At 41.1% G+C, this 12,657-nt stretch overlaps 1 protein-coding gene across 1 annotated transcript; it reads left to right on the top strand.

The window, feature by feature from the left end:
• Positions 1-1,043: 1,043 nt before the first annotated feature.
• Positions 1,044-2,942, top strand: LOC124134513 (uncharacterized protein K02A2.6-like). Its single transcript, XM_048399405.1, has 2 exons — positions 1,044-1,188; positions 1,276-2,942. Exons 1-2 carry the CDS (start codon positions 1,044-1,046, stop codon positions 2,940-2,942), a joined length of 1,812 nt encoding a protein of 603 aa, XP_048255362.1.
• Positions 2,943-12,657: the final 9,715 nt, after the last annotated feature.

Here is a 12,657-nt window from a genome sequence, read left to right as displayed (position 1 = left end):
TAATTTAAATTTCATTCAATAATGTTTACCTAAATTTCGGTAACAACATGTGTCCCTCCGATACTTACAACTTCCGTTTATCCCGTTCCATAGGTTCCGCTTAACCACATACTGTGACCGCGCCAAATCACTTTTTTTCACCGCAACAAGGATAATATTTTCTTCTGTTTCATTTTTTACGAGTCTACACATCTAGATAAACATATGTCACGGTTAACTTTTAGTGAGAATATATGCCGAAACGTGAAAAACTTTGTCCATTTGCGGAGTTTTCACTTTGTTTACATCACATGCTGTCATCGAAGCCACACGGAGTGTGAGAGTTACGTTCACTTTGAAGAATAAATATATTTTGTCGTGTACCTCACAGTCGCACAGTTTTAGTAGCATATCTATATAATTATGAAAAACAATATGTAAAGCCCCCGGCTGTTCTGATTTTAGCGTTTGTTTTAAAACGAGAGAAAAGTCTGGTCATGTGACAGGCTTTGCAAATTAGCCTGTGGCAGTGGTGTTATGCGAAGTTATGTTACTTTCAAAAACGACGATTAATTAAAAACTAGACGTAAATTTTAAGACGTTTGCATATATTGTCTTCGGAAAATGTTTATTAATTAATTTCAGGTGAGTAGTTGTAATATTTTCATTCCAAAGCTGGTAATTTCTAAACAACAACATAGATATTTTGAAATTTCGTCAATCATGACGCAGTTATATATTTCTGGACATAGTTTTCCTTAATTGAGTGTCATATACGCAAGAATCCTGCATCAGGGGTGTAATATCTTGATAAGCATTATATTACCTGATGTACCCTAGAACTATGTACTGTCAGAGTGACGCGTATGAATACCTTACGTGCCTGTGAACGTAGTCCGCACGTGCCGTCACTCGCCTATGACATGTGGACCGGCCATGTGCCTGGCGAAATAAAAGTCTCTCCCCAACGCCTCTGGTATTGTCTCTAGTCTGAGGGCTAGGTTATAACAATTGGCGACGAGGTATAAACCTGAAGTTTTGCGAAGTTTGGAAGCGCAGTCGAGATGGCATCGTCTGTATGCGGGAATCTTGGCGAGTTTGACGAAACAGTCGAAGATTGGAGCAAATATGCGGAGCGAGCCGAGATTTTCTTCGAGGCGAATTCCATAACTGAACGCAAAAGTCAGACTTTACTGAGTTCCGTGGGAGGTAAAACTTATTGATTAATAAGAGACTTACTTCGCCCCGAAAAGCCGACGTCAAAAAGTTTTGAGCAACTTGTAAAATGGTTGAAAGACCATTACAACCCCCAACCGTCGAAGATTGTGCACCTCTACCACTTCAACACGAGAGTACGGAAGCCCAACGAGACCATCAGTGAGTTTGTTGCTGTATTGAGAAAACTGACTGAATTTTGTGATTATGGAGCATTCCTTAACGACATGCTGAGGGACAGATTCGTTTGCGGTATAAACAAACAGAAAATGTTATCCAGGTTACTGTCAGAAGAAAATTTGACATTCACCAAAGCCGTTGCCATAGCAACATCAATGGAAGCGGCTGACAAAAATTCTGCTGATCTTCAGAAACAAACTGCAACATCCATTGACACTGGTATTGTCAACTTTATTACGAAGAAACCAGCCAGGGGAGGTAACTACAGTTCTTCATGTTTTCGTTGTGGCGGAAGACATGACCCTTCAACATGCCGTTTTAAAGATCAGGAGTGTTACTCGTGTGGACTTGTTGGACATTTATCACAGAAACGTCTCAACAGGAGGGGAAATGGTCAGAGGAGAGCTTCACATCGAGGTGGGAGACAGAGTCGAGGTCGCCGAGGTAGACATCACAGACAGTACGGAAATAGAGCGAACTACATTCAAGAACATGATTCACAGGATTCTGAGGGATTTGTGGATGTGAGTGAAGCATATGAAATGTTCATGGTTTCTGGTTCAGTGAACAAACTAGTTTATGTACCAGTACAAGTCAACGGTCAAGATTTGAAGATGGAATTTGACACTGGGGCTGCGGTATCCACTGTGAGTGAAAAGACTTTGTCACATCTTCAACAGGGTGTAAAGAACTTGACTGTGACACCTACGACTAAATCATACCTTGGATACACTGGAAATAAGCTTGATCTTGCGGGACAGGTGATGGTGGAGGTTGATTTTCAAGGAGTGACTGCAAGTCTACCCCTATTAGTCGCCCGAGGGAACCGTGCTAGTCTGTTTGGACGTAACTGGATTGATGTGTTTGATGTTGATTGGAATATAATCAAACATGTGACTGCTAAGGATTCGCAAAGCAGTTTGAGAACTGTGTTGGATAAGCATCCTGAAGTGTTCAAGGATGGTTTGGGTACGTTCAAAGGAACGAAAGCAAAGATATATGTTGACAAGAATGCCCAACCGATCTTCCATAAAGCAAGACCAGTCCCATATGCATTGAAGCAGAAGATTGAACAGGAGCTTGATTGCCTACAGAGTAATGGTACAATAGAAGTTGTAGAGTTTTCTGAATGGGCAGCACCCATAGTACCTGTGGTGAAGTCCGAATCGAGTATTAGAGTCTGTGGTGACTATAAAGTGACTGTGAACAAAGTGTCCAAGTTGGATAAATACCCAATTCCAAAGACAGATGACATGTTCGCAACATTAGGAGGAGCAAAGTTCTATTCTAAGTTAGACCTAAGTCAAGCTTACCAGCAGGTCTTGTTGGTCGAACATTCAAAGCAGTACGTCACAATAAATACACATAAAGGACTCTTTCGGTATAACTGTCTGCCATTTGGTGTGTCGTCAGCTCCTGGTATATTTCAGCGCATCATGGAGAATACCCTACAAGGTCTTGAACAAGTTCTGGTCAGGATTGATGATATTCTGATTGGTGGCCGTTCGAGGGATGAACACTTGACACTCTTAGATGAAGTTCTGAGGAGACTAGCCCAGCAGGTCTGAGAGTTCGTAAGGACAAGTGTAGCTTCATGGCAACAGAAGTTGCGTATCTGGGATACTGTCTGGATAGAGAGGGCACCTATCCAGTAGCTGGAAAGGTCAAGGCCATCAAAGAAGTGTCACCTCCGCGGAATGTGACAGAACTGAAAAGCTACTTGGGTTTGCTGAACTATTATGGAAGGTTCATGCCAAACCTTTCCACTGCTCTGGCACTGTTACACAAACTGTTACAGAAAGAAGTACCATGGAAGTGGACAAGCCGACAACAGTCAGCTTTTGAGAAATGCAAGTCACTGCTGTGTTCTGATAAAGTTCTCGTTCATTATGATGCGAAGAAGGAACTGATTCTCTGTTGTGATGCATCGCCCTACGGAGTTGGTGCAGTACTGTCTCATCGTACTGAAGAGGGAGGCGATCGTCCCATTGGATATTCATCACGCTCCCTAAACTCCGCTGAAAAAAACTATTCGCAACTGGAAAAGGAAGGCTTAGCAATGCTGTTTGGTGTGAAGAAATTTCATCAGTACCTGGCAGGAAATCATTTCACTATAGAGACCGATCACAAACCATTGTTGGGATTATTTGCTGAGACCAAAGCGATACCAATGATGGCATCAGCACGGATTCAGAGGTGGGCACTAACATTGTCTGCTTATGAGTATGAACTTGTCTACAGACCAAGATCGCAGATCGCCAATGCGGATTGTCTGAGCCGACTTCCTGTGAAAGAAGAACCAAGTATTCAAGAAACACCTGTACCTCCGGAATACATCATGCTTCTGGAACTGATGGATACTACACCTGTGACATTCAAACATGTTCGTTCATGGACGCGCCTGGATCCGGTGTTGTCAACAGTGTTGAGATATGTGCAGTGTGGATGGCCTAATTTCTGTGAAAACCCAGAAATGAAGGCATACTACTGTCGCCGTGATGAGCTGACCGTACAGGATGGCTGTGTGTTGTGGGGTAACCGTGTAGTGATTCCCCCGCCAGGTCGGGACAGGATTATTTGTGAACTTCATGAGGCACATCCAGGAATAAGTAGGATGAAGGCACTTGCTCGTAGCTATGTGTGGTGGCCTAGCATGGATTCAATTCTGGAGTCAACAGTGAAAAAGTGTGAGGTGTGTCAGTGTCGAACAGGACAGGAACAGTATCGTTTGAGGTAGAACTGTTTGATGGTCGAAATGTGATCAGGATCATCTGCGTACTCGAGAAACCCAACTACTCAGAGGCAATACTGACACTCGTTCAGATCAACAGGTAGAATCTGCTCTACCAGAGACGCGCAATGTCGAGATACCTGTTATCAATGACTTTCCAGAGAAGGATCACGTGTCAGAGACGATACAGGATCCTGCTTCAGAGATTGTACTATCAACAGAAAATTGCAATGTTAAATCTCCCGTTCTGAGTAGATCTTCTAAGAGGACCCGACGTGAACCAAGATATCTTGAGGACTTTGTTAGGAAGTAATTGGTTAATGAGATTGATGTGAACTCATGTGTTATTTTGGGTTAAGGTAAAGTTTACTTGAACAGTAGAAGTTGACATATTTTCCCTTATGGCAGATACCTACTAAATCTAGAGATTGATTTTTGTAGATGGCTTTCTTGTGTACAAATGTTGAGAAGCACTTTGGCATCTTTAATGTAGATATGTTTGGTTTAGTACTGTTTCCTTCCAAAGAGGGAGGAATGTAATATCTTGATAAGCATTATATTACCTGATGTACCCTAGAACTATGACATGTGGACCGGCCATGTGCATGGCGAAATAAAAGTCTCTCCCCAACGCCTCTGGTATTGTCTCTAGTCTGAGGGCTAGGTTATAACAAGGGGAAACCCTGGTTAGGGTTTGAAACATTCATAAACAAATGAAAAATTAATAAAAACAATTTATTCTTTGGACTGCACCCCTCCATATGACACAGTTTATAGTTTAAGAGAAATCGCGTGGACAAAGTTTTCGGACGGACGTTAGGGTTTGAAAAGTTCATTTAAAAATGGAAAATTAATAAAAACACTTTTTTCTTTGGACTGAACCCCTCAATATGACACAGATTATTTGTACTAAGTTTGAGATGAATCCCATGAATAGCTTAAGAGAAATCGCGCGGACAAAGTTTTCAGACGGACGTTAGGGTTTGAAAAAGTCATAAAAAAATTGAAAATTAATAAAAACATTTTTTTTCTTTTGACTGCACCCCTCCTTATGACACAGATAATATGTTCTATGTTTGAGATTAATCCCCTGAATAGTTTAAGAGAAATCGCACGGACAAAGTTTTCGGACGTTCGGACAGACGGAGCCTTGGTATAACTATATACCCCCGACATTTTGTCGAGGGTATAAAAAAGTCTAGCCAGGTCTATGAAAGAAGCACCATACATATCTTTTAGGAGAGATGACTGTATTGTGTAATACAATGTATAGAATTTCATATGTCAGTCAAGAGGGGTGTTTTCATAATCGGATTGGGTAGAAAACCAAACATTACCAGCCAAGAAAATGTGCTCGATGTACAGGTTATTTTGCAGACAGAGAATTAAAGCAAATTGCCACAGGAATATGAAAATAAATCAAATATCTGAAATGCGTATTATTAATATATTTAGTCAGTAAAGTATTTGAGGTGGACAAATGAACCACAGGTCTCTTTCTTTTGACCTGGTCTTTGTTTTTGAAGTAAACTACCACACTTTAAAGATTATTATACGAGTAAAACATCTTTTTGGGGCGTAAATCCACATCCTTTTGGTGTTATACTATTTATTAACCTCCGGATGTTGAATGATGTTGGGTATATTTACGTTTGATTTTATGCATGTAATATTGATGAAATGGCCACATAGCGTTTGTTCTGTATTAATGTGTCACTACTTTAGTAAATAAAATTTATTGACTGTTTATGAATATAACACACACACACACACACACACACACACACACACACACACACACACACACACACACCGGGATATACGCGTGAAGCGCACAAGGATAAAGGTAGTTCTGTGCAATATTGATTTGATTTCTAACCCGATTGTTGTTTATATTTGCGAATCGTTAATCATGCACAGTATCGGCCTTTCTATCAAGTGACACGCATAGCCAAGAGTTTTTCATTGTGATAACAGCTTTTACACAAAACAGTATGCGTCGAAACGACAGCTGACAACTGCCGATTTGGGGAATATTACTTCATGGAGTGAGTGAGTTGGGTTTAACGGCGCTTTTAACAGTATTGCAGTTATATCACGGCGTGTCAGCTTAATGTGGGAGGAAAGTCCGAAGTGACACAGACGTTTACCACTTCGTTGAAACCCACGAGCAGGGGTATGGTGCTGAATAACCTAGAAACATAATCGGGGCGAACTGGGATTCGAACCCACAATCATAGGTTTCTGGCGTGTCCAAGGGACGCAACTCTGCACAGCACAGACGACTGGGCCACCTTGTCTCCTACTTCATGGAAAACAAAAATAGCCGCATAGTGTTGTGAAAACCAGGTTTAAGGGCTTGTTGAGGTGCTGTATGTTGAAAACGAACATAAAACCTCAATCTGAACGAAGACATATTGAACCTTTTAAGTTCAGTAGCGTTATTTTTCGGCGCAGTCACCAATATTCAAGCTGCATAACGGCGATCTGTAAATAATCGACTCTGGGACAGACAATCCAGTAATTACCAGAATGAACATGTATCTAAACCATTGGGATACGATAACAAGCATCAACCAAGTCAGCGAGCCTGACCGACCGATCCTGCTGGTCGTTTCTTACGGCAAGTATATATAGTCGACTCCTACGATAAGCTTGGGTTGCTGAATATTCTCACCAGAAATGTTTACTTGGGCTGAATACAAACCCTAAAGGCAATATAAATAGGAGTGAAAATATACCCCATCTAAACATATATAAGTAGAGTAATTTGAATTAACAGTATTCCTGTTGGCAGGAGTAATGACGTCATCAATGTACCTATTGACCCGTGACTCCATCATTGGCCTTATATATATATTTAAGTTGAGAAAATACGTCAAACAATCCAAGCAGAAGGTAACAAGGCTGAACTTCTATTTACTTCACAGGAGGAGGTATTTCGTTTGTGCCTCTCGCTGCAGCAGGTGCAGACGAAATCACCTATGAACACTTGAATGTCTCCAGACTCTTATAGAGGCGTGACACTCCTTCCAGTTATAGTTAAACTGTTTGAACTTGTGCTATCAAAAAAACTTCAACAGATCACAGATTCTGACACCTTCCCATGCAATCAAGAGTTTGGTTTCCAAAAAGGAATGTCATCAATCCGCACTGCATTTCTGGTACAAGAAACAGCTTACCATTACTCAGAGCGTTCTGATGTAGTTCATGTAGCCTTCCCTGATAGCTCCAAGGCTTTCGACACTGTCTACCAGCCTGGCCTTCTCCTGAAACTCTACTATATGGAAGTGCCACATCCGCTCTGGACAATTGTTGATCATATTTACACGGATGTGAGAAGTTGCGTTTTAGCAAACAACGAGAAGTCATACTGGTTTCAACTTCATAGAGGTGTTCGACAAGGGAGCATTTTATCTGCAAAACTATACCTACTGTATATAGATGAGCTCTTGCGAAACTTAGTTAGGAGTAAGAAGGGATCTGTTGTACTGGACGTCAGCATTACTGCTCCCACCCAAGCTGACGATATCACTTTGATCTCTCCAGTGCCATCACATCTTCAAGAAATGGTGTCTATTTGTGAAACATACAGTTGGCAATGGAGGTTTACATTTGCTCCGTCAAAGAGCAAATTATTGACCTTTGGCCCATCAAGTGCCGCTAAAATCAATATAACATTGTATGATCAAGAAATCACTACTATAAGAGAAATTAAACATGTTGGAATTTTACTTGACTCGGAATACAGCTCCTGGGAACGGACATTAGATGCCTGCTCAAAGATGAGGTCTACCACAATGGCGTTGTTAAGAACAGGAGTCCACGTAATAGTACAGGCAAAATAAGGTTTCACTTGGAACAAATTGCAACAGAATTGATTTTACCACAATGCATTTCTACAAGGTCCCGAAAACAACATACTAAAAGTCCCAAGCAATCCCAGTTTGGGAAATATGTCTAATTTGCATAATCCAATATGGCCACCAATTATCAATATATCTTCAATATGTCAGATGAGGGTCGATGCTTTGATGAAAAAATACATGCGTTGTATTGCGAAATAACCATATTATGTTTCTAAAAAGATATTCACAACAACTGAATGTTTTCGATAATTGACAAATCTGCAAAAATTCAAGATGGCCGCCAATTTCAAGATGGCGGCCAAGTTCCCTAAATGTGTGTTTGCACTGTTGAATCGTTTATCTCTAAAACAGTGTGCTACGACTTACATGTATATGCATATAACTTGGCACACTAACTAACTGAATTATAGTTAACACTTTTAGATAAGAAATTCCGTCACCAGAGCCCCCTGGTGGTCCAACATTCCAAGATGGCCGCCAAGAGTTTAATGGCTAGACATAGAATATCAAGACACTGTTGGTCTCTGATGACATATTTGAGTGATTTGAACTTCTGCATTGGGGTAAACAGACCCAAGGATATATGTAGAATACTCAATCATTTGAATAAATCCAATATAACCACCAAATATCAATATTTATCTCTTAAAAGACATGTTTTGGCGAGTTTAGATATCAATGTTGATTGTTATTGTCTGAATGTACTTATTAACATGACAATAAACGCGATAACAAGTTTCGTTTTCATTCATGAAAATACTTGTTGGAAACAAGTATGAACTATATGAGGTCCTCTCAGAATTTACCCCAAACCAGTTGTTTCACTAGAATCGATGAGTTATCTCCCTTGTAGTTCATTTGTGGAAATCCAGTGCAGCCAACAAATACCAATATTTGTATATAAATCTGAAAACGTTTGATCCACTGCTCTTTCCGTTACATGATTGTGTGATTCATGAACATCATCAGCTTGTACAATGGCATTCCCCGCACACACCACTTAAATGAGACCATGTTTCTGGTAAGTGCTTGTTCTTGTTTTACAGGGGGGCACGGGTGGCCCAGTCGTCTGAGGCGCCGCGATTCGCTGTGCAGAGTTGCGTCCTTTCGGCGTGCCAGAAACCTATGATTGTGGGTTCGAATCCCGGTTCGCCCAGATTATGTTTCTAGGTTTGTCAGTTTAACCCAACTCACTCACTCACTCTTGTTTTACAGTCCCATTTGCAATTACAGCAGATGATGTCCAGGACTGCTGAAAGTGTTGCAGGCTGATCTGTCTGTATTAGTAAGCAACGTCCATCTATCCTGTCATCCCCACCCTGATGGATTCATATTGAATCCTTTCCACTCCATTATCTGGTAGTGGACATGGGGGGCTGTGGCTACAGAGGTTGCAATGGCGGCAGTGTTGGTGGCTTACATGTGGTAGGTTCTTTGTCACCTTCTCACAAAATCACTTGTGCCTTAAGCTATCAAGTCCTTCCTCCTAACATCACATAAAGGCACAAGTTAATGTTCGCCTGTTTTGTATGTACAGAAGTGCACCCAGATCTATCCAGTTAGTCACCCAGACGTGCAATAAAGATCTGTTTGTTTTTTGCGTTGTTCATGAATGCTTCCTTCTTCGATCGAATGACCATTTCCTGTGAAATAAACTGTCACTCCACTACAGTACTGTTCTTACTTGAACTACCAGCACTGTTCAAGTAAGAACTCTGTAGTCACCCGCCGGCATTGTTTGAATTATCTGCAGGCCAGGAAGGCAACCCTTGCTGATGCTATCTGGAAAACCCTCCAAGTTAAACAACAAGAACCTGGAAATGTCCAGTACATTCTTGATGGTAGTGCTATACTTCATGGGCTACCCCGACCAAGAGGTTCTACGTTATATCATGTATTTGAACTACAGTGTATATACCATCTATATATTGTGCAGAAATATGCTGCTAACATTGTCTTGTATGGCCAATGGCTTCATGGCTTTCAACGAAAGATGCCACACACATGAGAAGAACAGGGTCATTCGATCGTAGAAGGAGGAATTCTTGAACAAAGCAAAAATCAAACAGCGTTTTATTGCCTATCTTGATGACAAACTGGAGAAGCTGGCAAAACAAGACGCTGTCACATCTGCAAGGAAAACAGACACTGTCCTGGTTGGAGATGACACAGATTTGCTTATCCTCCTTCCTCATCATGTTTAAAAAGAACCACATAACGTTTCTGGCACCCGAACCCAAGCAAGCTTCAAGAAGGAACAGGATTTGGTGCATGATCAATCAAAGCGGCTGCTGGGCAGTGATGTATGTGAGCATGTGCTCTTTTTACATGCAATTCTTGGCACCACTTCTCGACTGTGTGGCTTGGTAAAGGGTCTAGCAGTGAAGAAAATGATGCCTTGTTCTGCCATCAGGCTGGGGCGGTCGGGTAGCCTAGTGGTTAAAGCGTTCGCTCGTCACGCCGAAAACCCGGGTTCGATTCCCGACATGGGTACAATGTGTGAAGCCCATTTCTGGTGTCCCCCGCCGCGATATTGCTGGAATATTGCTAAAAGCGGCGTAAAACCATACTCACTCACTCACTCACTCACTGCCATCAGGCTAAACATTTCAGCCAAACAGGGAAACTGGGGATGAAAAAGTCATCACCGAAGCAGGTGAACATATGTCTATATATGGCGGATATAAGGTGGAAGGACTGCACAGCTTATGATACAAGCGATTTTTGGGAGAAGGTGTCGAATAATTGATCACATGCAGAGCAATAAACTCTGCCAGCAAACTCTGCAGTCGCAAGATACCACAGCCCCCATGTCAACTACCTGATAAACGAGTGGAAAGGGTCCAGTGTGAATCCATTTGAGCGGGGATGGCACAGGACAGATGGACGTTGCTTATCAACACAGTCAGATCAGACTGCAGCACCTTCAGCGCTCCTTGATATTATCTGCTGTAATTTCAAAGAAAGACTGTAACACGCGAAGATGCACTTGTCGGAAATATGGTCTCACTTGCAGTGTTCTGTGCAGGGAATACCATGGTACAAGCTGTACCAATAAACAGTTACCAGACTTCTTGGGGATGTCAAACCTGTTGAGACTTTCGAGGTACATGTATATAATGACCCTGCAACGTCAAGCTGCAGCATTCACTGTGACATTTTTTTCACTCTTCATCACGTAATAATGTTCATGGATCACACAATCATGTGACGGAATGCGCAGTGGATATGAAGTTTCAGATTTATATTCAAATATTGGTATTTGGTGGTTATATTGAATTATTAACATGACAATAAAGGCTATAACAAGTTTCGTTTTCATTCCTGTAAATACTTGTTGGAAACAAGGATGACCTATATGAGGTCCTCTCAGAATTTACCCCAAACCAGTTGTTTCACAAGAAGTCGATGAGTTATCTCAACTACAAGGGAGATAACTCATCGACTTCTTGTGAAACAACTGGTTTGAAAACGAAACTTGTTATAGCCTTTATTGTCATGTTAATAAGTAGATTCAGACAAAAACAATCAACATTGATATCTAAACTCGCCAAAACATGTCATTTGAGAGATAAATATTGATATTTGGTGGTCATATTGGATTTATTCAAATGATTGAGTATTCTACATATATCCTTGGGTCTGTTTACCCCAATGTAGAACTTCAAATCATTCAAATATGTCATCAGAGACCAACAGTGTCTTGACATTCTATGTCTAGCCATTAAACTCTTGGCGGCCATCTTGGAATGTTGGGCCACCAGGGGGCTCTGGTGACGGAATTTCTTAACTAAAAGTGTTAACTATACTTCAGTGAGTTAGTGTGCCAAGTTATATGCATATAAGTCGTAGCACACTGTTTTAGAGATAAACGATTCAACAGTATAAACACACATTTAGGAAACTTGGCGGCCATCTTGAAATTGGCGGCCATCGTGAATTTGTGCAGATTTGTCAATAATCGAAAACGTTCAGGAGTTATGAATATCTTTTTAGAAGTATAACACGGATGTTTCGCAAGACAACACATGCTTTTTTTCATCAAAACATTGACCCTGACATATGGAAGATATATTGATAATTGGTGGCCATATTGGATTATGCAAATTAGACATATTTCCCAAACTGGGATTGCTTGGGACTTTTAGTATGTTGTTTTCGGGACCTTGTAGAAATGCATTATGGTAAAATCAATTCTGTTGCAATTTGTTCCAAGTTTAGTGAAAAAATGGCCTAGATTGCCTGGACTATAAGAGGACTGAACCCTCTAGTGAGTTCCAACATCTTAAGGAGCGTCTGTGTACCAAGGGCCCTGTATGGATGTGAATTGTGGTGTGGCTTAAGCAAAGCTGAACTGTTATCATTAGAGCGTGCCCAGAGAGCTGCATTAAAAATTGCACAAGGTCTCCCTCGAAGCACATGGACTGATATTTGTAATGCCCTATAGGATGGACCCCCTTGGAATCTGAAATAGACAAGAGAAAACTTCTGTTTCTAGGGAACCTATGCAATAGCAGAATAACGTTCCTTCCGAGAAGAATTTTCAGTACTAGGCTTTCCCTCTCAAATTACTATTGCTCTCCCACTTCCCTGGGTTATGTTCCTGACATTAAACGTATTATTTCTAAATATAATCTTTAGTACCCATGGTACATTCCCCAGCTGTCATACCTGGAAGAAAGT

This window comes from Haliotis rufescens, unplaced genomic scaffold (assembly GCF_023055435.1).
Source record: "Haliotis rufescens isolate VD_foot unplaced genomic scaffold, xgHalRufe1.0.p SCAF_2, whole genome shotgun sequence".
Classification (NCBI taxonomy): domain Eukaryota; kingdom Metazoa; phylum Mollusca; class Gastropoda; order Lepetellida; family Haliotidae; genus Haliotis; species Haliotis rufescens.
The sequence above is the reverse complement of the archived record's forward strand: the minus strand, read 5'-3'. Positions and strand labels throughout refer to the sequence as shown.

Coding starts and splice junctions, on each gene's coding strand:
- LOC124134513 (XM_048399405.1), top strand. CDS start 1,044: ATGGCATCGTCTGTATGCGGGAATCTTGGCGAGTTTGACGAAACAGTC. Junction 1,189..1,275: donor TTTACTGAGTTCCGTGGGAG/GTAAAACTTATT, acceptor AATGGTTGAAAG/ACCATTACAACCCCCAACCG.